Genomic DNA, 24,623 nt, shown 5'->3' on the forward strand with positions numbered 1-24,623 from the left:
CAGGTTCTGGAAACCTGGCTCTAATTCCCACCTCACCTATTATTAACTGTGTGACCTTGGACCTCCCTGTAGGTCAGTTTATTTATCCATAAAATGGGCATAGTAATAGCACTTACCTTCTAGGGTTGTTAAGAGGGTTAATTGCAATACAAGCACAGTGACTGTTATGTATTAAGGGCTAGAACAACAACAAAAATAGACTTTAAAACTGCCCCATTGGGATTGCAACCAGAAATGGGGTAAGGTAATCATTGATGGCCACGGGCTTGAAAATTAATCTGGGGAACGTAATTTGGTGGTTACCAGAAGGTAAAGGGGTTGGGGGGTGGGGGATGAGGGTGAGGGGGATCAAATGTATGGTGATGGAAGGGGAGCTGACTCTGAGTGGTGAACACACAATGTGATTTATGGATGATGTGATACAGAATTGCACACCTGAAATCTATGTAATTTTGCTGACAATTGTCACCCCAATAAATTAAAAATAAATTTAAAAAAAAAAACTGAAAAAAAAAAAGAAGAAATGAGGTGAGAAGAAAGAGAGAATGCAGTTTTTTGTTTTTTGGGTTTTTTTTAATTGCTGTGTAACAGATCACCCTAGAAATAGTGGCTTAATATGACAACAATCATTTGTGCTCATGGTCCTGCCATTTGAGCATGGCTGCATGCAGAAGTCCTAGCTCCACTCCATGTAGAGTCAGCTGGCACTACTCACCTGGGGCTGAAAGATCCACTTCCAAGGTGGTCCACTCACATGCTGGCTATTAGCTGGGCGCTCCCCTGGGCTGAGCCTGGGAACCTCGGTTCTCTCCGTGTAGACCTCTCCACAGACTTCCTTACAACATGGTGACTAGCTTCCAGAGGGAGTATCCCAAGAGAAGTGGGAAATAACATTTTCTCAGGTTTGGCCTTAGGAAATGCCAAGGCATCATTTCCACTGTATTCTAGTAGTTAACTAGTCAGAGAACCCAGATGCCAGGGAAGGATACACAGATTCACCTCTCCAGGGAAGGAATGTCCAAGAGTTTATAGATGGTTTTAAAAACTGCCACAATGTGTAGTCCCAAAGCATGACCAGACTCCATTTTTTTCATGAGTCTTGTGCACATTTGGAAGGGAAAGAATGCCACACAGATATGTCACTGCAATCCACATCTTTTGATCTATAACTGATCTCTCATAAATGAGCTGTTGTCAAAAAAAATCCTACTACATTGACATGTTATAATATGTGTGATAGTTTAAATTCTCCACACGTCTCAGTGGGGAGGCTTCCCTTCATTTTGTTGGTGTTTCTCTCAAATTTTACAGAACCATAGTAGCTAATGGTTAATTTATTGTGCTGAGTCCAGCATCTTATAAAAAGGTAGCATTTGTCATGCTCACTGTCAGCTAACCTTCATTCCCCAAATAGGAATCAAATCCAATTTACAATAAGATGTTGTGCATATTCCACTCTCTAGACACTGGTATTTTTGAATTAGGGAAGAGATTTGATTTTTCTTGTCCACAGTAAGTTCACAAGATCATGCATTCTCTCAAAAAATCCTTGCTTACTCCTTTGACAAAAACAATGTTAAATTTTAGGGTAAGTGAGAAAATAACATCAGAGTAAGGTAAAAACAAATGTTATAAAATTAACTGGGAACTAATGTGATGTCTAGTCTCCTATTAGTATTTATTCAGAGAAGGGACAAGAAAAAAATTTGAATTTATATTAAATTATTTTGTAATACATACTGTAAGGCAAATTTATACTTTCTTATATGTACGCAATTTGTACACGATCATAATATAAGTCTAGTATTTTAAAGGTTTGGGTTGGGTTTATTCAAAATAGGGAATAATTCTTTTAAAGTACTTGATATATTTTTAGACATAGCCTTCGTATGATTGATGAAATGTTTAATTAATAAAATAACAGGGATAAAAGTTGTGGATACCTCCCAAAGTACTAACTTCTGTCTGCTTTAGGATTTTTTTTTTTTAAAGATTTTATTGGGGAATGGGAACAGGACTTTACTGGGGAACAGTGTGTACTTTAGGATTTTAATTGGTGCTTCCCATAAGTTATAGAAGAACTCTAATTCAGGCTCCTATTTGCTTCTGAGGAATAACAGGCATAACATATAGATATTCATATTTCTTCATTGTAGATCAGTTTTCATGTTATTTACCAATGGGAATTTAGACTAGAATTTTTAATTATCTCCAGAATCTAATGGTATTCTGTTTCTTCAGGAATGGAAAACATCTAAGTAAACTAAACTTTATATTTGCCAAAATTTCTTTTGACCCAAATTCATCTAAACTGTCCTTGATTTATGATTATGGTACCAACTCACACTAATTTGGCACCCGTAATAGTGAACAGCAGCAATGAAAGCAAATTCAGGGATTCCACTGAAATTTGTATTACTTGCACTGCTGTGTCTCCTGCTGAGTCAAAGTACTTGGAATTTGTGGTCTTCGGAATTCTTTGCTTTTCCAGACTGGTTAATGCATCAGGAACTTGACTTGACTTCATGGAATCATCATTAAACAAATACCCTGACACCTTTTCTATGGGTGTTATTAGAGCTCTGAAATTGGTTAAAATATGGGCATATATGAAAAGCCCTCTCCCCCCAGTTTTTTGGGGGCTTTTTTGTTTTACTTCTGGAAAATGCAGCTTTTAGCGGAAGATGCCTGAGCAGCAGACTTTACCTTGCTGGGGCGGCTCTGAGAAGAGCCCTGCGGTTACTGACCGGAGAGCCCCCCAGCTCATGAGGCTGTGTGAGTCACCGGTCTCAACTTTAGAGACCATGTCTGGTCAGTTTAACACTTCATATTGACCGTTTCCCAAGGCTGCTTGCATCTTGAGTGGTACATGGAACTGGTAATGTTTGTTTAGCAACCCTGTGCTGTAGAGTAATTGATGCTCAGTGGGACCCGAGAATCTGTTCAGGTTGAATTGCCTTGAAAGTGTAATGACCTTTATGTACTCGCTGTTTCAGAATTAGGAAGCATCTCAGAGAGTTAAGATAGACTGCTGCTTCTAGTAGAGCCTGAATTAGGACAGGATTTATGAGTTTGGCATAAAACCTATGGAGTGTTCATCTCACTGTTGCCTGAAGAGGCTACTTCATCTGATGACCCTTATCTAGAACTTATATCAATGGACCTAACTGACAAAATTAATATCTAGAATTTACAAATTAATAAGATAACAGCATAACGCATTACAAAAATGGGCAAAGGATATGCACAGGCAGTTTATAAAAGGGGAAACACAAATGGATACATATGAATAGAGAAGCTCAACCTGAAAGAAATGAAAATGAAAATAAAATGAGATACCATTTCACTGCCCCAGGCTGGAAGAAGTTAAAATGTTTGAAAATCCTGTGTTGTGAACAACGGGAAGTCTCATATGTGCTAGTGAAGCATAAATTGGTAAAAGGGCTTTGGAGAGCATTTAGACCACATCTAGTAGAATTGGTATTTTTACTTTACTACTAACCAGAAATTCCATTTCTCAGTTATACCTAGAGTAGCCCTGATACAAACACATAAGGAGTCACACAAAGTTGTCATTGCCACATTGCTATAGTGAAAAAGTGCAAAAAAACAACCTAAATGCCCTACAGCAGGGGAGTAGATAAAGTGTGAGGCAGGAATCCTCGTCACTAGTTAAAATGAATGACTAAGAACTTCATGAATCTTCATGGTTAAATCTCAAAAGCATAGTGTTAAGCAAAATTAGCAAGTTTTAGAACAATATTGTTGAAAACAAATAATACAATATTATACATTTTGTGGGTACATAGATTTGGAGTGATATTATAAAAGTGCATGGGAATGGTAGTGGATACAAGGTGGGGGTCTCCTGGGGAGGAAGGAAGGAGTAGAGGAGAGGGGAGGGGTGTACAGGGAGTGTCCACTGTTCTGCAAAGTTTCTTTAAAATTAAAATATTGATTTACCCAGAGCAAAATATTTGATACAGCTTAGTAGTGAATAAAGGGATCTTTATTTTACTTCTGTATATTTTTGTTTATATTTGGAAAATTTCAGAAATTTTTAAAAGGTAATAAATGTAAAGCCAAATAAAAGTGCTCTTGGCACAATTTTTAAAAACCACATTTGAGCTATACAGTATCTCCCAAATTGCTACTGAAAAAGAGTGATTTCACTTTGCTCCAGCAAATATTTGTTGAATGTTTAGTCTGTGCGGGAGTCTGGGATCTTGCTGAGGTTACTCTGGAGAAGCAAGCAGACTCAGCTCTGCCTTCATAGGACTTAGAATCTCTCAGGTAGACTGGCACTGGGCAGGTGAGGAAGCAGGGCATGATGGGTAAATCCCCAGTCAGCCTAGGTCTGGGTGGGCACCACTCAGGAGGCAGGGTAGGAGCCGGCCAGACAGCTCTGCTCCAGCTGATCACAGTCACGTTCTCCCGGGAGTGTGAACTGGGAAATGTGAGGGGGGGGAGCAGTTGGCTGGGAGGTCCTCATCTGAAAGGTGAAGAGAAAAGGACCAGCTACTGGGCAGGAGGACGTGATGGGCCTGAGGGCACGGGAGTCATGAGGTGGAGACGCAAAGACAGGCATGGAGGGAGTGGCTGAGTCACTTGAAGAAGAAGCTCAAGCAATGCTGCTAAAGGCACCCACATAATCTGCGCCAGCTCTGTGTAGGATGCCAGGGACAGCTGGAAAGCTCTGCTGCTCCAGGTCTCACTCATCCTACAAACTCTCGCTTACCTGGGAATGGCCTGATCCAAGGAGAGGACATGAGGAGACGTTCAGGGCTCTCTGAGAAATGCCCCCACTGCGGCAACTCCTGTAGTGCTGTAAGCAACAGGCTTACCCAGAAGTTGACCTTATCTTGGGTGGGAGAGCATTTCTGAATACACAGACCCTTCAGGGGTCCCCTACTGGTTGTTGACTTCTAACTAAATAGAGCATCTAGCATGTTTTAATCAAACACAACCCAAAGTGTGTTTCTTCAACATGGCCTAGTTCTAAGCTCTGTAAAAGCTAGGGCTTCCCAGCTACTGTAAGACCTGCTTATTCAGCGGTCCTCAGGTTCCCTAGGGCCTCGTATGTGACAGAGATGCCTTTCCCCTGTGACTGTGAGTACCCAATAGGATAAACCTGCAGTACGTCAGAGGCAGCAGGACAGAAGTGTCCGGAGTGTGGATACTCGGGATAGTCAACCACCATTAAATCCCGGTCCTGCCACTAACTAGCCATGTGACCTTGGGCAGGACACGTATTCTCTCTTGTGCCTCAGTTTCCTCTTCTGTAAGTGGGAAGATCATAGTATCACCTCATAGGATTAGAATAGTTACTACCTGGGAAATGTGTAGAAGAGCTGGCACCCAGGAATTATCGTATTGGTGTTGACTGTCATCATTGTTGTGGTTGTTTATTACATAACTTGAGTTTCTGTTCTTTGATACCAAAAGAGCTACTTAGAAAGAAAAATGATATTTTCCATTTTTCTTTTTCTTTTGCAGCAAAAAATATGTTATTCCTTTGCAGTGCAGCTGCCCTGTAGACTTTGAATTTCATATTACTTTGATTCAGTCTCATCAAGCCTTTGCTATTGAGCCAACATCAGGTAAAGAGAATAAAGATTTCAAGTTTCCAATTTCCTTAGAGTTCTTAGATCAAAGAGGATTTGGAGGTTAGTTCTCAAGTTACAAAAGAGAATAAATCACATTTGAATATGTTATTTTCAAATACGTAACAGTAATAGATTTTACATATCTGACACAATCTAAATTGGAATTGCACACTTGTGGATAAGGACACTTAGGGTCATTTGTGTTGTGTAGATTTTTATTATAGTGTCCGGGTAAATTTCTGCTAACGTCAAAAGTTGAAATAAGAAGTTAATCCATTCTAATTCTAATTTTGGCTCTTGGTACCTCCTTGGTTTTGTATAAACCTTTTAATTCAATTTCAAATAAAATGTGAATATTATTTCTTCCCACGCTTTCAGAACCTTAGCTGAAGTGTCTAATGAATTATCTCATGCATGGTATAGACAGTCTGTCTTTGCATGCCCCAAAAGAAATAGTTCCATAGCCTCAGGACTTTTGAAAGTGAAATCTCCATTTGAAGTAATTTCTGCTCCCCAGTTTCTGTCCCTTGATGTTTAGGTTTGGGATTTAAATATCTGTCTACAGTGGTCTGCTGTGAACACTAAAATTATGTTTTTAGATATCTTGGTAGTTATCCATTTGTTTTTTCATGTTTAATCATTGCAAGTGTGTATTTTGTCCAACAAATGAGGGTTCAAAGCAGAAACTTTTAATTACTTCTCAATTATGAAATGTAGAAAACCAGAAGCCATTCTAAGATTTTTGAAATACACTGTGGTTACTATTTATATTGCAAAAATCAGGACTTGATTCTATTTCCAGAGAGAAGAACTTTATTATTTTTAGGCTTTAAAAAGTAGAGAAAATAAGTTACCAAAATTATACTAAACAAGATAATATTTCTTCTCCTAAGTATAGTTGATATTCTCACAATAGGCCTTTTGGTACAATTATAATACTGACACTTAGGGACAATTATGTACGAGGCACTATTCTATTTGAAGCTCTCTTGAATAGCGTTTACATTCTCTCTTGTGACCATAAGTGCCAGTTACTTAGTTTCTATTTAAATGGAACTAGTGTTTCACCTCCATTGTTTGCTCCATTTTTTAATTTCAGTTCTTTTTCTGGTGTCTAAATTGTGTCATCTAGTGGCTTGTTAACCAAAGGTTCCTGGGGACTGCATACCTTGAGTGCTTGTGTATTTGAGAATGTCTCTCTGCTGCCTGTAGTCTTGAAGGACAATTTGACTGGGTATAAAAGTCTTGATTTACAATTTTGTTCACCTCAGAATTTTGTAGACATTGCTTGATTGTCCTTTTTGAATTTGGTAGGAATTTTGAAGGTGGTCTGAATCTTTCCCCATTCAAGTGAATTCTGGATGACCTTAGAATTCTTTTTTTTTTTTCCAGTCTTGAGGTTAAGTAATTTATTAGGACATATATTGGTGTTGTTCTGTATTATTTTTTCACCTAGAACATGGCATGTCCTTTCAATCTGGAGAAAAATGACTTCCGTTATTTTAGAAAAATTTTTCAACTATTAAAACTTTGAATATTTTAATCTTCTATTTGCTGTGTTCTCTTCCTCAGGAGTATTAACTATGTGTGTATGTTGGTTATCTTTTTTCCTCAGTATCTGTTATCTTCTTTAAAATAATTTCATGGTGCATGGATTCCTCCTTTCTATCTGTCATGTTTCTGTGTTTTCAGTGTGTGTGTGTGTGTGTGTGTGTGTGTGTGTGTGTGTGTATGTGTGGTGGTGGTGGTGGTGGTGTTCCTTCTGATGCAGTTTCTATCTCAGTGGCCGTTCCTGTTTTTGTTTTTTTTTTTTCATTTGTTTCCTGAGCTCCACCAACTCTCTCTTCATCTCCTTCTAGTGTGTTCTAATATTGCTTCCTTGAATTCTGGCAATACTTCCTGTGACAAGGTCATGATGTTTGTAATTTGTTTAAGACTCTGGTGATTCACCTGTGTTCTGAGGGCACCCTCCTATGATGTGCGTTCTTCACCTGATTTTATTTATATTCCTTTCTTCCTTCAAAATGCATTAATTTTTAAATTTGCAGTTTTCATGCATAGTACCTATGTTGGTTTTACTCAGCATTTTACTCAACTTTGAATAGGGCCTGCTACCAGCAGAAGAATAATGTAGGAGAAGGGCTGATGACGATGATAAAAATAATAATAACCAATGTTTACATAGTGCTTATTATGTGCCAGAGCCACTCTGAATGTATAATTCATTTAATACTCCCATCAACTCTTATGAGTAGATTCTATTAGTGTGTCCACTTTACAGATGAGGAATCTGAGGCATAGAGTGTTTAGGTTAGTTGTCCAAGGGCAGAGCTGGGATTGGAATTCAGCAAAACTGGCATCACACTCTGTGAGCTCAAGCACACTGGGGGAATATCTCCCATCACAGTCCTGTGCTCACAAGGGCTGGGTGAGTCATAGGAGAGTCACTTTGTCATCTGTTCTGTGTGCTGCCATTCTGTGGTCACTGGCTCCCTTCTATCTTACCATGTCACCTCTAGTCACCTTCTGAAGTAGGCCCTGGGTCTAAGATGAGAGAAATGGCATGGCACCATAGTTGCTTCATCGGCTCCCCTCCCTGCTAGTCTATGATGTTGAGGTTGGGTCCCTTCTGTCATGATCTCCACTTCTCCAGGGCCCAGCCACACTCCCACATTTTGTCACTTTAATCAGAGTAGTTGGATATGTTTTTCACATCTGTGACTCTTACTTTAGGGGAAATCTATTATGCTCCTGGCTCTCAGCATGCTCCATGCCTCAGTTTACAGTATTTGGTAGGCATGCTGCTTATCTATGCATTGTGGTTACAGTCATTTCTCTTGTTCAATAGGAGAGTTTTCCTCTCTTTCATTTGATATGTGTGTGGTTTTTTTTTTTCTTGTTTTTTGGAGGCTAGTCAAGTTAAAAAGCTTTATTTCATCATCTTTCACCAGAATTACTGCTGGGTTCTTTTCTGCAAGGTTTGCATCTTCCCCTGGGGTCCCATATTATTTATCTATGCATTCATTGTAGAACTAAATACTCGGCACCTGCTGTACATCAGGAACTGTGATAGGTACTGGGGTGCCACAGGGAACAAGACAGATACACCCCCCATTCTAATGGGGCTGACATTCTAGTTGGGCGAGAGAGACAAGCACGCAAAGAAGGCCATTGCCCAGAGTAGAAACGATTTTGAAGAAAAACAACATGACGATGTGAACAGATGATGGCTTTAGATTGAGTGGTCAGACCTGATGGATAAAGAGGTGCCAGACCTGGTTAGAGCTGGGGAAGAGGATGTCAAGCAGAGGAAGCTATCAGTGCAAAGGCTGTAACGTTGGAACAGCCTTGGCATGGTCATGTTTGAGGGAAATATGGAAAACCAGCATTTCTGGAAGGTGTGAAGAAAGGGAGGAGACTGTGAGACCAAGTTGGAGAGGCCAATGGGGACTTGAGTAGGGTAGGAGTCAGGGGTTGGCTCTGAGCCAGGTGCAAGTCCATTGGAGGTTTCTAAGCAAGGGAGTGAAATGACCTCATTTATGTTTTAAAAGGTCTCTTAGGGTCCTGAGGGGAGAGTGGATTGGAGTAGCACAAGGGAGAAGCAGACAACCAACCCCATTTGGGAGGAAGCTGAGGTTGGCCTGGATGGGTGCTGGCCATGCAGATGGTGATAGTGGATGGTGGAGTGGACAGGCCTTGCTGAAGGGTTGGCCAGGCTGGTGGGATCAGGAGGTGGCTTTTGGTTTTCGTTTGAGCAATGGGTGGCTGCAAGGGCTGTGTGCTACACTTCAGGCAGCGCCTTGAGTCCAGCAATGAGCATTTCTGTACGGTCACTCTGCCCTCTGAGGAGCTGTGTTTGTGGTGCTGGGCACAGTACCCAGTACTGTAGGCATGCAATACATGTGTGCTACGGTCCTTGCTCCTGGCCACCAAGTTATAGGGCTTGTTATTGACAGTGAACTGCTGACCTGGCTTAGTTTTTCCCAGCATCCTTCTACTCAGACTACTTTTCCTCAACTTTCCATTGGTGTACGTAGAGGCCCCAGGCTGTTCTCATCCTGCTCTAATGTTTGCATTTTGAGTATTTGATGGACAGGGAGGAAAAGGAAAATTCCAAAAGACTTCATTTTACTACTTATTTCTAATTTCAGTCACAAAAGCTTACTGGAGGGAGAAGGGAATTACAAATTAAAATAAGGACTGGGGACTATTAACTGTATCTGCACCATGTGTGTCTTCATCAGCTATGGCTAAGCAAGGGTTGGTTCTTCCCAGGAAATTCAGAAATGAACTGGTCACCAAAAGCCTCAGGGCTCCTATTTTCACCCTTTCACAGAAAGTCTTCTGTCCTAAATTTTAAAGTAGGCCTTTCCAGAGGCAGCCCAGTCCTTGCCTTCTGACCTATAGATTTGCCTGAATTTACCACTTTTATGGAGCCAAAGGCAAGACCTAGTGCTTTGGGCAGCGCATCCCAGTGGCGTGGCATTGTGAGGCAATTGCTGCTTCCTTTATAAAAACTCAAATGGGTCAAGTGTAAGTTTTTCCAAGAAATACTTTCTCTTACTGACACTTTAATGATAATCTCATACACAATAAATTACAACTTGTTTTATTTGGCACAAACATAGGGAAGGACACATGCTATGTGCCAAGCATTATCCCAAACCACGTACATTATTTTCTCTTCATCCCATTTTATAGATGAGAAAACTGAGCCTCGGGTAAAGTAACCAAACCAAATAACAGAGTCCGTGGGAGGCCAGACAAGGATGTGAGTCAGGGTCTATGTGGTCTCTGGAACCTTTCCTTGTCCACACACCCTGGGCAGCAATGGTGGCCTGCAATTGTCCCAGTGGGTTGGCATTGACTTTTTGTGGAGCTACCCCAAAGCTGGTACTAGTGGCAGCCATCCTTGGTTCAAAGCGTGGCCTCTCCCCAGGCGTCTCCAGGTTCAGCACAGGGAGCAACCAACTGTATTGCTTATCTACCTATCAGGTAGTTCCTGGCTGGCCACAGGCAGTGGCTGACCGGAGCCTGCATCAGAGCCCCTCCCAAAAAGCCCCAGAACCAACATACTTGGAAGTTGGCTTCAGACCACAGCAGAGCACCACCCAATTAGCCCCAAAAGTGGCACACCCAAAGGGCAGTCTCAGCAGGCACTGGAGCCCACTGGAGCAAAGCCCACTCTGCAGGGCAAGACCCCCACACAGTAGCCCATAAGCTGCGGATGTGGCCAAACCCCACAGCTAGTCAGTCTAAGGGTCAACACCACCCACTTATATGCCAGTAGCAATCAAGGCTCAACTACAACAGGAGAGCACACACAACCCACACAGGGGACACTCCTGGAGCACCCTGCACAGGTGACCAGGGAGACTGTGCCACTGGGCCCCACAGGAAACCTACTACATAAGGAGACCCAGCAAGACTGGGAGACATAGCAGCCCCACCTAATACATAGAAACAAACAGAGAGAGGCAGCCAAAATGAGGAAACCAAGAAATATGACCCAAATGAAAGAACAGAAGACTTTGGAAAAAGAACTAAATGAAATGAGGCAAGCAAACTACCAGATACAGAGTTCAAAATAATGGTTATAAGGATGCTCAAGGAACTTAGAGGAAGAATAGAAGAACTCAGTGAGAACTTCCACAAAGGGACAGTAAGCATAAAAAAGGATATAGAAATCATAAAAAAGAACCAATCAGAAATGAAGAATATAATAACTGAAATGAATAATGCACTAAAAGGAATCACCAGACTAGATGAAGCAGAAGATCATATCAGTGATTTGGAAGACAAAGTAGCAGAAAACACCCAATCAGAACAGCAAAAAGAGAAAAGAAGGAAAAAAAGCACTAATTATGTACCTATCAATAATCACTTTAAATGTAAATGGATTAAATGCTCCAATCAAAAGACATAGGGTAGGGGCTGGCCCAGTGGCTCAGGCAATTAGAGCTCCATGCTCTTGACTCCGAAGGCTGCCGGTTCAATTCCCACATGGGCCAGTGGGCTCTCAACCAAAAGGTTGCCAGTTCAATTCCTCGAGTCCCACAAGCAATGGTGGGCTCCGCCCCCTGCAACTAAGATTGAACATGGCATCTTGAGCTGAGCTGCCACTGAGCTCCCAGATGGCTCAGTTTGTTGGAGCACATCCTCTCAACCACAAGGTTGCTGGTTCGACTCCCACAAGGGATAGTGGGCTGCGCCCCTGCAACTAGCAACGGCAACTGGACCTGGAGATGAGCTGTGCCCTCCACAGCTAAGACTGAAAGGACAACAACTTGAAGCTGAATGACACCCTCCACAACTAAGATTGAAAGGACAACAACTTGACTTGGAAAAAAGTCCTGGAAGTACACACTGTTCCCCAATAAAATCTTGTTCCCCTTCCCCAATAAAATCTTAAAAAAAAAAAAGACATAGGGTAGCTGAATGGATAAGAAAACAAGACCCATACATATGTTGTATACAAGAGACCCACTTCAGATCAAAAGATACACACAGACCGAAAGTAAAGGGATGGAAAAAGATATTTCATGAAAATGGAAATGAAAAAATCTGTAGTAGCAATATTTATATCAGATAAAATAGACTTTAAAACAATGGCTATAATAAGACACAAGAGGAACATTACGTAATGATAAAGGGATCAATCTAACAAGAGGATAAAATCCTGTAAACATTTATGCATCCAACTTAAGAGTACCTAAATATATAAAGTAAATATTGACTGACATAAGGGGAGAAATCGACAGTAATACAGTTATAGTAGGGGACTTTAACACCCCATTGACATCAATGGACAGATTTTCCTGACAGAAAATCAACAAGGAAACAGTGGCCTTACATGACACACTAGAACAGATGGATTTAATTGACATTTTTAGAACATTTTACCCCAGAGCAACAGAATATACATTCTTTTCAAGTGCACATGGAACCATTTTCCAAGATAGACCATGCGTTAGGTCACAACACAAGTCTCAATAAATTTACTATATCAAGTGTCTTCTCTGCCCACACTGGTATGAAACAAGAAATCAATTACAAGAAAAACCTGATAAACACACAACACATGGAGGCTAAATAACATGTTACTAAACAATGAATGGGTTAGCAATGAGATCAGGGAAGAAATAAAAAAATACCTTGAGACAAATGAAAATGAAAACACAATGACCCCACATCTACGGGACACAGTGAAAGCAGTCCTAAGAGGGAAATTCATAGCAACAAAGGCCTATCTCAAGAAACAAGAAAAATATCAAATAAACAATTTAACCTTAACTTAAAGGAACTAGAAAAAGAACATCAAACAAAGCACAAAGTTAGTAGAAGGAAGGAAATAATAAAGATCAGAGTGGAAATAAATGAAACAGAATCTAAAAAAACAATACAAAAGATCAATGAAACCAAGAGCTGATTCTTTGAAAAGATAAACAAAATTGATAAATCTTTAACCAGATTCATCAAGAAAAAAGAGAGAGGATTCAAATAAATAAAATCAGAAATGAAAGAGGAGAAGTGACAACTGACACCACAGAAATAGAAAGGATGATGAGAAATACAAAATCTTATGAACAATTATATACCACCAAATTGGACAATCTGGAAGAAATGGGCAAATTCCTAGAAACATACAATCTTCCAAGACTGAATCAAGAAGAAACAAAATCTGAAGCAATTAATTACTACTAATGAAATTGAATCAGTAACCAAAACACTCCCAACAAATAAAAGTCCTGCATCAGATCGCTTCACAGTGAATTTTACCAAACATTCAAAGAAGAATTAACACCTTTCTTTTTTAAACTAGTCCAGTAAATTCAACACCGTTATTACTCTGATTCCAAAACCAGACAAAGACATTACAAAAAAAAGAAAATTATAGGCCAATATCCCTGATGAACATAGATGTCTAACAACTATGCTGTACACATGAAAGTAATATAAAACAACATTGAATGTCAATTGTAACTGAAGAAAAAATAATTTTTTAAAAAGACCAATACTTACACTTTAAGCATGTTGGAAAATCATCTGTACTTTCTGAGATTTTTAAAGAAAATGCTATTAAAAAATTATAACCACATTGTAGTAACACTGTATGGACCTCTAAGAAAAGAAATTAAAAAAAATTTTCCCCATCCTGGCCTTATTCCTTAACCAATAATGTACTTTTATATTTCCATTTCCTTTTAGTAACAGCCCATATTTATGCACATTGTACATAATTGTAATCAAGGCAAAGATATAGTGGTATTTTCTGGTGAGTTCATTTATGATTATGTGTTTTTTAGTTTTGTTACATTTTCTTTATAATACTCATTTTATTGATAAACTGGGGTTTTCTTAGTCTTTAGTTGATTTCTAAGTTTTGTTCTTTCTTCTTTCTCTGCCTCAGAATCCTCCCTGCCCTGTGATTTAACCATATCCCTGGTTATGCCACATCTGAAATTGGCCTCAGATGAAATTGAACTGAAGCCATAAAATCATGCTTTGTTTTGTTTTGTTTTGTTTTGTTTTTAAGGCAGTAGTAAATTTTTGGATGCTCTTCCCACTTTTCAACATGAAACATACTCTAATTTCTCCCACCATTAATTTTTTCCAAGCAGTAAGCTATGCCTGCTTGGCACACCATTTATAGATGTTAACGTTTGACAATCAGCTGTGGCCAAGTTCCGTTAACAGAGCTGTGTTAACTGGTATCCCTGTTAATGGAAAAAGAAGCGTACTCCAGTTGCCTGGGCTACAGCTCCTGTGTGCTTTATGTATTAGGTCTGTGCTGGGAGCACTTAAAAATAAATCAGCCAGGTCAAGGCAAACATTAATCCTTGCTCCAGAGCTTGTTCTTATTTTTTTAAGTTAATGAGCTGGAGCAGAAGCAATAGAATGTTCTTAGTGAATGTCCCAGTGAATTGCAGATTAAATGGGTGTATTTTCTGACCAAGTGGGTGGTCCAGGTATTGAACTCCAGGGCATCGAGGCATTTCTATTCAGCTGATCTTAGGTTGATCCATAGAATGGAGGGCTTCTGCTTCACTCTTCCCTGTGGAAGTGTCTCAGGTCACTAGGGAATACTATTTAGAGATTTTTTTTTATTTTTTTATGTAGAGATTTTTGATTTCTGCCCTCAGGAAATGGACATATGCCTATTTCTGAAGCACTGTGCTAGGTATCCAGGAAGATAAAAGAATTTGGGGGCCTGTTGTCTGCCTAATGGACTTGCAGTCTAGGTCGGAACTTATAAACTTTGAAAGGCAACAATTCAAACACTAGATGAGTACTGTAGGGCTGACAGAAGTTTAGAGGAGTTTCAGTTCCTATGCATGGAGAATGTGCAAGGCCTCTGCAGAGAGAGGAAGGATCAGATGCACAGGGGCATAAGGAATCATCTAGAAAGCAAAGCAGAGAGCCTTCGGAAGTCAGAACATTAGCCTTTCTCACACTTAGGACATTGATCCTCCCGCCGTCTCCCCCTCCCTTCCTTTCTCCCTTTTATTTTCCTTTCCCCGTTTGTTGAGCACTTACTGTGTTCCAGCCCCGATGGCACCAGAGATACAAGGCAGGAATAAGGCATGGTGGAATATTGGACTTTGAAGAGCACAGTAGTCCATCCTGAAGATTTGAAAGAAAAGAATCGAGTTACACAAAAATGTAGGGAACTGAATTATTTGAACAGAAACTTTCATGTGTGTCCCTCGCTGTTCCCCATTGCTCACACCATTGACATTGACCTCCGGTCATTAGTGTAAAGGTTGTAGTTCTGGGAATGATCTCGGACCCACGAAAGCCGACTGATGTGTATGCACTTATGTAACTGACACATAAATAATTATTATAAAGGATTAATTCAGTAGTTGGTAAATAATATCAGTGTAAACAGGCAGAAGTTGACTCATGTGTGTTTAATGAAAAGACTGCATAAAGAGAATAGAAATAAAAAGAAATTGAAGAAGACACAAAGGAATGGAAAGACATTCCGTGCTCATGGATTGGAAGAATCAACATGGTTAAAATGGCCATATTACCCAAAGCAATATACAGATTTAATGCAATCCCCATCAAAATCCCAATGGCATTTTTTAAAGAAATAGAACAAAAAATCATCAGATTTGTTTGGAACCACAAAACACCCTGAATAGCCAAAGCAATCCTAATAAAAAAGAACAATGCTGGAGGTATCACATTCCCTGACTTTAGCTTGTACTACAGGGCTACAATAATCAAAACAGAACGGTATTGGCAGAAAAACAGACACATAGACCAATGAAATAGAATTGAGAACCCAGAAATAAAACCACATAAATATGGACAGATAATTTTTGACAAAGAAGCAAAAAACATACAATGGAGAAAAGACAGCCTCTTCAATAAATGGTACTGGAAAGCCACGTGCAAAAGAATGAAACTGGACTGCTATCTGTCACCACGTACCAAAATTAATTCAAAATGGATCAAAGACTTAAGCATAAGACCTGAAACAATAAACTGCGTAGAAGAAAACATAGGTACTAAACTTACGGACCTTGGGTTCAAAGAGCATTTTATGAATTTGACTCCAAGGCAAGGGAAGTAAAAGCTAAAATAAATGAATGGGACTATATGAAACTTAAAAGCTTCTACACAGCAAAAGAAACCATCGACAAAATAAAGAGGCAACCAACTGAATGGGAGAAGATTTTTGCAAACAGTGCCTCCAATAAGGGGCTAATATCCAAAATATACAAGGAACTCATGCAACTCAACAACAAAAAAACAAACAACTCAATTGAAAAATGGGCAGGGGACCTGAAGAGACATTTTTCCAGAGGACATACAAATGGCAAATAGACATATGAAAAAATGGTCAACATCACTAATCATCAGAGAAATGCAAATAAAAACCACAATGAGATACCACCTCACCCTAGTCAGAATGGCCATCATCAAGACAAATAGTAGCAAGTGTTGGAGAGGCTGTGGAGAAAAAGGAACCCTCATACACTGTTGGTGGGAATGCAGACTGGTGCAGCCGCTATGGAAGGCAGTGTGGAGGTTCCTCAAAAAATTACGAATAGAATTACCCTATGACCCAGCAATCCCTCTCCTGGGTATCTACCCAAAAAATCTGAAAACATTTATATACATAAAAACAAGTGTGCTCCAGTGTTCATTGCAGCTTTATTTATGGTGGGCAACACATGGAAACAACCAGAATGTCCTTCGATAAATGAATGGATAAAGAAGTTGTGGTATATAGAGACAATGGAATACTATTCGGCAGTAAGAAAAGATGAAATAGGACCATTTGTGACAACATGGATGGATCTTGAGATTATAATACTAAGTGAAATAAGTCAGACAGTAAAAGCAGAGAACCATATGATTTCACTGATGTGTGGTATATGAACCGAAAACAACAAAAGAACAAGACAAACTAATGAGAAACAAAAACTCATAGACACAGACAATGGTTTAGTGGTTACCAGAGGGTAAGGGGGGTGGGGGGTGGGAGGTGAGGGTAAAGGGGATCAAATATATGGTGATGGAAGGAGCACTGACTCTGGGTGGTAAACACACAATGGGATTTATAGATGATGTAATACAGAACTGTACACCTGAAATCTATGTAACTTTACTAACAATTGTCACCCCAATAAACTTGAATTAAAAAAAAAAGAGAGAGAGAGAATAGAAATACTTGTCCTTATCTGGTGAAGAGTATGTGTGTGCGTGTAAGAGAGAGCCTCTTTCACTCGACTTTGCAGAAGGGAAAGTATCATGCTTTCTTTTTTTTTTCTTTTTCTCTTTTTCCTCCCCGCACCGCCCCTGCCCTCCCCAACTCCGATCCAAGCCGTTGTTCTCCGTTTAGTTGAGTCTAGTTGTATAGGACACAGCTCCCTGGCCCATGTTGATATTATGAGCCTTGCGCTCCACCCGGTTGAGGTAGTCGGTCACCTGAGGTAGTGGGCCACTGGCTTACAGCTGCTGCTGGCTGCTCACGCATGGCAGCCCAGGTTAAGCCATTGTTCACAATCTTAGCTGGAGAGGTCGCAGCTCACTGGCCCATGTGGGAATCAAACTTGGCGTTAGGAGCACAGCGCTCCAACCACCTGAGCCACTGGACCACCTGTATCATGTTTTCTTACTTCTTTCCTCTTAGGAATAATTCCAGCGAATGGGAAGATGGATGTGACTGTGACGTTTGCACCCTTGCAGTATGGGACGGCACAGATAAAAATGCAGCTATGGATTTCACAGTTCAATTCTCAACCCTACGAAAGTGTGTTCACCGGAACATGCTACCCTAACATGGCTTTAAAGTATGGCAGTTTGGGAATGTCTTAGTTTATTCTTAAAACTTTAAAAAAAAAAAAAGTCAGGTCTTCTTTCCATTCTGTTTTTCTTTCTTGTAACAGAATGCCATCAAAAACTTACTTAAAATACACTTTAACATATAATGGTAATGCCTAGGATATCTCTAATGCTTGTAGCAGTAGTTGCTTCTGCCAAAAGGGGAAGAGTCGACTGAGAAAAAGGGGCTTGGGGGCGGGGCATACTTTCTTTCACTGATGACTACTGGTGTGCTGTTTGAATTTTTGACCATATGTATGTATGATGGTTTACTCAAAAATTTAAATCATAAGGCCAGAACAACATAAGTCTTTTCAAAGTTTCAGTATCACATTATAATTAATCGATAGCCTGCTCTGTGCCGTGTCCATTGGGAAGACCCATAGGAAATGGTCCACACCCTGAAGTTACCCACAACAGAGGAGCCGAAATACATCATGTATAACAAGTGATTTCAAAATAAGGCAGCAAGGGTCATATGCCACAGGGGGGGTTGTTTAAAGCCCCATCAGCGTTCAAGTCAGAGTAAAGATGTGAAATGGGATTAAGTTTTACTTCATAACAAATTTTTTCTCAACTTCTATTTCCATTTGAATGTGAGCTTATATTTTATATCCCAAACGTTCTAGTTAACATAAGGTTTTTTTCTAATATGTTTGATTTTTTATAAAAGTTAAAAAGAAAATTTGTCACAGTATAAATAACATAAAATCTTGGAAAATCCTTATAAATATTTTGAAAATGTAAAGAATTACAGTGATTTTCCTCTTTTCATCTCGCATAGATACACATCACACATGTTTGTAGCAGTCATTGCTTATTAACTCATCAGGCATATTAAAAGTGAAGTAACAACCTTATATCAAAAAATGAACTAACTTTATGATTTATTACATATTCATATCATGATTTTCTTCCTAAAAATTCAAAGCAGCCTAAATCAACTATAGGATATTATTGTAACCTTCTGAACCGGAAGCCACAATAGAAAGGAAGTTACCCAGGCAATGAACAGGTAGAGCTGGATAGAAGTAGAACACAGTGTGAATTTTTCTGGTGTCAGATAACTGGCTGAGCACAATGCTGTTTGCAATCTCATGTCAAGTGCTGCAATATGTAAATAGCTTTCTTACAGACATCACGTGAGTGGGATTTTTACTTCTATATCCTTCCATAGACATGTTCTTAACTTCAAAAGAGCATTGTATGGGAGAAGCACCATACAAATGCAGACACATACCATTTCTAAATTATTATGTTTTGGTTTCCCAACTGGAGTTTAATATCGCATTTAGCACACTCTAGATGTTTTCAAGGGCTATGTCTCCTCAGACTGCAAATAGCCCTATAACAAATGAATTCCACCACGAAGAAAGAAAAATTCTTCTGGCTCCAGTGTTCTCTGAATGTTTCACAGGTTGCTTTTTTTGTTTCAGAATTGATGTGTGATGGACTTATTCATGTCCTGAACTGGCATAGCCAAATTCCACGTGTAACTCTTTCGTTTATCTCTTTATTCGACCCCTTCATTTTTGTTGCCGACACTAGCAATCAGATTTCTTGCATCTATTTTCTTTCTTTCCTTTCTTCCTTTTTTTAAAAAAAATTTATTGGGGTGACAATTGTTAGTGAAATTACATAGATTTCAGGTGTACAATTCTGTATTACATCATCTATAAATCCCATTGTGTGTTCACCACCCAGAGTAAGTTCCCCTAATCATTTTTTTTTTTTACTTGGAAGATAAATCAATTATGTACAAAAGTCCATTGCATTCCTATATACTAATAATGAAATCTCAGAAAAAGAAATACAAAAAATTCCTTTTGCAATTGCAACAAAAATAATAAAATACCTAGGAATAAACTTAACCAAGGATGTGAAAGACCTATATGCTGAAAACTATAAGACATTTTTAAAAGAAATTGAAGAAGACACAAAGAAATGGAAAGACATTCCGTGCTCAAGGATTGGAAGAATCAACATAGTTAAAAGGCCATATTACCCAAAGCAATATACAGATTTAATGCAATTCCCATCAAAATCCCAATGGCATTTTTTAAAGAAATAGAACAAAAAATCATCAGATTTGTTTGGAGCCACAAAAGACCCCGAATAGCCAAAGCAGTCTTAAGAAAAAAGAACAATGCTGGAGGTATCACACTCCCTGACTTTAGCTTGTACTACAGGGCTACAATAATCAAAACAGCATGGTATTGGCAGAAAAACAGACACATGGACCAATGGAATAGAATTGAGAACTCAGAAATAAAACCACATAAATACGGACAGATAATTTTTGAAAAAGAAGCAAAAACATACAATGGAGAAAAGACAGCCTCTTCAGTAAATGGTGCTGGAAGAATTGGAAAGCCACGTGCAAAAGAATGAAACTGGACTGCTATCAGTCACCATGTACCAGAATTAATTCAAAATGGATCAAAGACTTAAGCATAAGACCTGAAGCAATAAACTGCATAGAAGAAAACATAGGTACTAAACTTATGGACCTCGGGTTCAAAGAGCGTTTTATGAATTTGACTCCTTAGGCAAGGGAAGTAAAAGCTAAAATAAATGAATGGGGCTGTATCAAACTTAAAAGCTTCTGCACAGCAAAAGAAACCATCAACAAAATACAGAGGCAACCAACTGAATGGGAGAAGATTTTTGCAAACAGTGCCTCCAATAAGGGGCTAATATCCAAAATATACAAGGAACTCATGCAACTCAACAACAAAACAAACAACCCAATTGAAAAATGGGTAGAGGACCTGAAGAGACATTTCTCCAAAGAGGGCATACAAATGGCAAATAGACATATGAAAAAATGCTCAACATCACTAATCATCAGAGAAAGGCAAATAGAAACCACAATGAGATATCACCTCACCCCAGTAAGAATGGCTATCATCAACAAGACAAATAGTAACAAGTGTTGGAGAGGCTGTGGAGAAAAAGGAACCCTCATACACTGTTGGTGGGAATGCAGACTGGTGCAGCCGCTGTGGAAGGCAGTGTGGAGGTTCCTCAAAAAATTACGACTAGAATTACCCTATGACCCAGCAATCTCTCTCCTGGGTATCTACCCAAAAAATCTGAAAACATTTATCCATAAAGACACGTGTGCTCCAATGTTCACTGCAGCTTTGTTTACAGTGGCCAAGACATGGAAACAACCAAAATGTCCTTCGATAGATGAAATTGATAAAGAAGTTGTGGTATATATGCACAATGGAATACTATTCGGCAATAAGAAAAGATGAAATAGGACCATAAGACCATTTGTGACAACATGGATGGATCTTGAGAGTATAATGCTAAGCGAAATAAGTCAGACAGAAAAAGCAGAGAACCACATTCTGATATGTGGTATATAAACCAAAAACAACAAAAGAACAACGCAAACAAATGAGAAACAAAAACTCATATACACAGACAGTAGTTTAGTGGTTACCAGAGGGTAAGGGGGAGGGAGGTGGGAAACGACGGTAAGGGGGATCAAATATATGGTGATGGAAGGAGAACTGACTCTGGGTGGTGAACACACAATGGTATTTATAGATGATATAATACAGAATTGTACACCTGAAACCTATGTAATTTTATTAACAATTGTCACCCCAATAAACTTAAAAAAAAAGATAAATCAATGGAAGACTTTTTAAAATGTAGTACATTTAAACTTAGCTGTTGAAAACCAACAGCCTAGAAATGAATTATGCTAGACCATTCGAGTGATTTTCGGCATGTCGTGTTTTCCACTTGTTACGTTTTTTGAGAATGGAAGGGAACACAGCCATTGGTGAGTTATTTTGATATAAATCATTATTTTCTGGTATACTAACATTACATTTATTTTAGTAGACCACTGTTTTAGCACACTGATTGATTTTCATTTTAGATATACTAATTAATGGGCTATAAATCATGGTGTTATCAGAAAGATAAAAATAGGAACCTTGAGTTGTTGGACTATATACTAATTTAATATCTGTCTTAAACTATAGATTAGAAGAATTTAAAATGTTAAATACTCTTTCTAAGAAAGTAGACATTCCTTCAGAAAAGGCAATGACACGGATACGTTTTCAGCAACTGCCAGCAAAGTCAAAACCTGCAAAAATTAAGGTAAAGTGAGCATCATGCCAGCCATGATGGGAGGAGTGAGAAAGAAGCAAAATAGTGAATTTTTCCTTCTGATTTGGTTCCAGGAAATTGAATATCAGAACTTGAGATTTCCGGTAGATTTATCAAATCCATTTGCTGTGGCAACTGTTTTAAACCAAGAACCAGGAAAACTGAAGATAAAAAAGCTAAGAGAAGGTAACCAGTTGATCCACCATAAATCAGCACCTGGGCAGAATATGAAAGAATTGTTTGTGGTGTTTGTTATGTATGAACAACAACAGCAAAACTCAAATCATTGTTAAGTTTTGCCATTAGAAATGTGTTTTTCTCTTGGCAAATGAATCTGATTTGATTACTGGTATAATCATTGTTTGCTCCTGCCCTCAGTTTTGGACCAAGGCAATGAGATTTCAAAAACAAGACAGATGAAGGAAGCACTCTTTGAACAGAAAGTCAGACAGGACACTTGTGAAGAGATTGAAAATCATCTGAAGTGGTAATTATTGAGCAATTATTTGTATCAAGTAACAGGACATGGTTTTTGGTAATGGCTTTTTTATATGAGACACAATGAAATGTCATAACTTTTCATGCTCTTTGAAACTTTTGATTATTCTCTCCCTTCCACTGGACCCTCTATTTCAGAATGAAATTTCTATTAGGAATAAATGTGACCAAACTATACTCTTTCCTAAGCGTGACCAGACAGTGGCCAGACAGAACCAGAATGAACTGTGGGAGAAGCTGGGACACTACTCCCTGCTGGCCGCTGCTGCCAGCACCCCCTCACTGTCCAGGTTCCCCAAATCTCACCCTACTAGGAGCCCTCTGCGCCCTGGGCTGTATGCCCCAGAAGTCTTCTGGGGAGCCCAGCAGTGCAAGCTGGGTGTGGAGGCTACTGATGAAGGTTTTAAAAGTCAGATGTGAGTCTTCTGCCTTGTGCTCCTGCAATCAAAATGGAGCCCTTTTCACAATTTTTTACCAGCTCATACCAGGCATACCCACATATACAGATGCAGCTAAAGCAAACTTTAGAAACCCTTAAATTGAGCTAAAAAAGAGACTCCTGGAAAGGGTCTTTGAGAGACCACTACATCCATGCACCCTGCTACCCTGCTTGCATGGGGGGCAGGGTGGGGCCAGGTGCCTTTGTTTCTCATGAAAATAACCTTTTGCTTCAGCTTAAGTCTGTAGGCAGGGTCTGTCCTCAGTGGAATAAGAAGTATGCCAAGTAACTGAAGACCATTTTTTTAAAATACTCTTTCCCTATTATAAAAAATGACACATTATCATGATAGAAAACCTGAAAACTATTTTTTATAAAGTATAGGGAAGGAAAAATAATCACTATGATGCACTGACCACTGTTAACACTGGTGTGTTTCTTTCCTTCTATGCTTTGTAACACACTTGAAATCACATCCTAAATTCAATTTTGAATGTTGTGTTGGTCACTTAATATTTTCTTTCAATTTTTTTGTTGAAAGACTTTAAACCTGCCAGTAACAGTCAGAGACACTTGACGTAGGTTCACCAATTATTAATATTATGCCACATATACTTCCCCTTTGTACACACACACACACACACACGCATGCACACACACACCTTTTTTCCTGAACCATTTTAAAGTAAGTTGCAGGCATCATGAAGCTTTACTCCTAAAGACTTTAGCATGTAGCTCCTAAAAACAAGGCCATTCTTCAACATTGCCATAATCACTTCTGAAAAATTTAACATTGATACAATAATATTATAATAATCGGTCTATATGCAAATCTACCCAGTTGTCCTATTAATTTCCTATATACCTGGGTTTTTTATTTTTGGAGAGGAGGAATCCAGGGTCCAATCAAAGATCTTTGATTGGACCCTGGATTCCTCCTCTCCAAAAATACAATTTGTATTTAGCTTTCATGTCTCTTTAGTCACCTTTAATCTAAAACAGTTTTCTAGACACCCTCCATCCCTTTTAAAACTATAGTTAGGAGACATCATCAGAATAGCAGCGTGAGGCGAGCCTCTGGAAATCTCCCCTGGAATTTACAACAAATTGAAAAACTATAACTCCACAAAGGACTCCCTGCACAGCAGACAGGCAACATGAAGAGTCTCACTACTGAATTCACCTAAAGGTGGGCAAATTGCATGAACTGGGGAGGAGAGAGGGGAGAAGTGCAGAGATGGAGCTGCGCGGGCGCAGGACGCAGACCCAGCTCAGTGCTCCGAGCTCGCTGCATCCTGGAACTACTGCAGCTGCGGGAGAGGGAAGAACTTGGACTGCTAGGGCTCTGCTTATGGCCCACAGGGCTGAGGGGGCAGCATATAACACGGCTGAACCTAATGCTCATGGCAGAGACCTCTGAGAAAAGACTGAGGGAAGAAGGCTGAAAACGGTGGTTTAAGCCCTCACTGCCAAGCAGAGAACAGAAGCCTTAGGCACTGAGACTAGCCGCCCCCTTCCTACCTTCCCAGAGCTCACCCCACCACCACCTGCCCAGTGCTAGAAGTGGAACAGTAGCACTGTCAGATCAAAAGAACAGAATA

The 24,623-nt window shown here is 39.5% G+C and overlaps 1 protein-coding gene across 2 annotated transcripts in view; it reads left to right on the forward strand.

Moving 5' to 3' along the window:
- The window catches only part of CFAP221 (cilia and flagella associated protein 221), a 100,958-nt gene that overhangs the window by 26,097 nt on the left and 50,238 nt on the right, over window positions 1-24,623 (forward strand). For both annotated transcript variants that reach the window (XM_033112995.1, XM_033112996.1), the window contains exons 7-11: window positions 5,497-5,600; window positions 17,758-17,917; window positions 21,956-22,076; window positions 22,160-22,271; window positions 22,464-22,572. In XM_033112995.1, the coding sequence (XP_032968886.1) occupies window positions 5,497-5,600; window positions 17,758-17,917; window positions 21,956-22,076; window positions 22,160-22,271; window positions 22,464-22,572 (606 nt within the window). The remainder of the gene's footprint in view (window positions 1-5,496; window positions 5,601-17,757; window positions 17,918-21,955; window positions 22,077-22,159; window positions 22,272-22,463; window positions 22,573-24,623) is intronic.

This window comes from Rhinolophus ferrumequinum, chromosome 8 (genome assembly GCF_004115265.2).
Source record: "Rhinolophus ferrumequinum isolate MPI-CBG mRhiFer1 chromosome 8, mRhiFer1_v1.p, whole genome shotgun sequence".
In the NCBI taxonomy this organism is placed as follows: Eukaryota; Metazoa; Chordata; class Mammalia; order Chiroptera; family Rhinolophidae; genus Rhinolophus; species Rhinolophus ferrumequinum.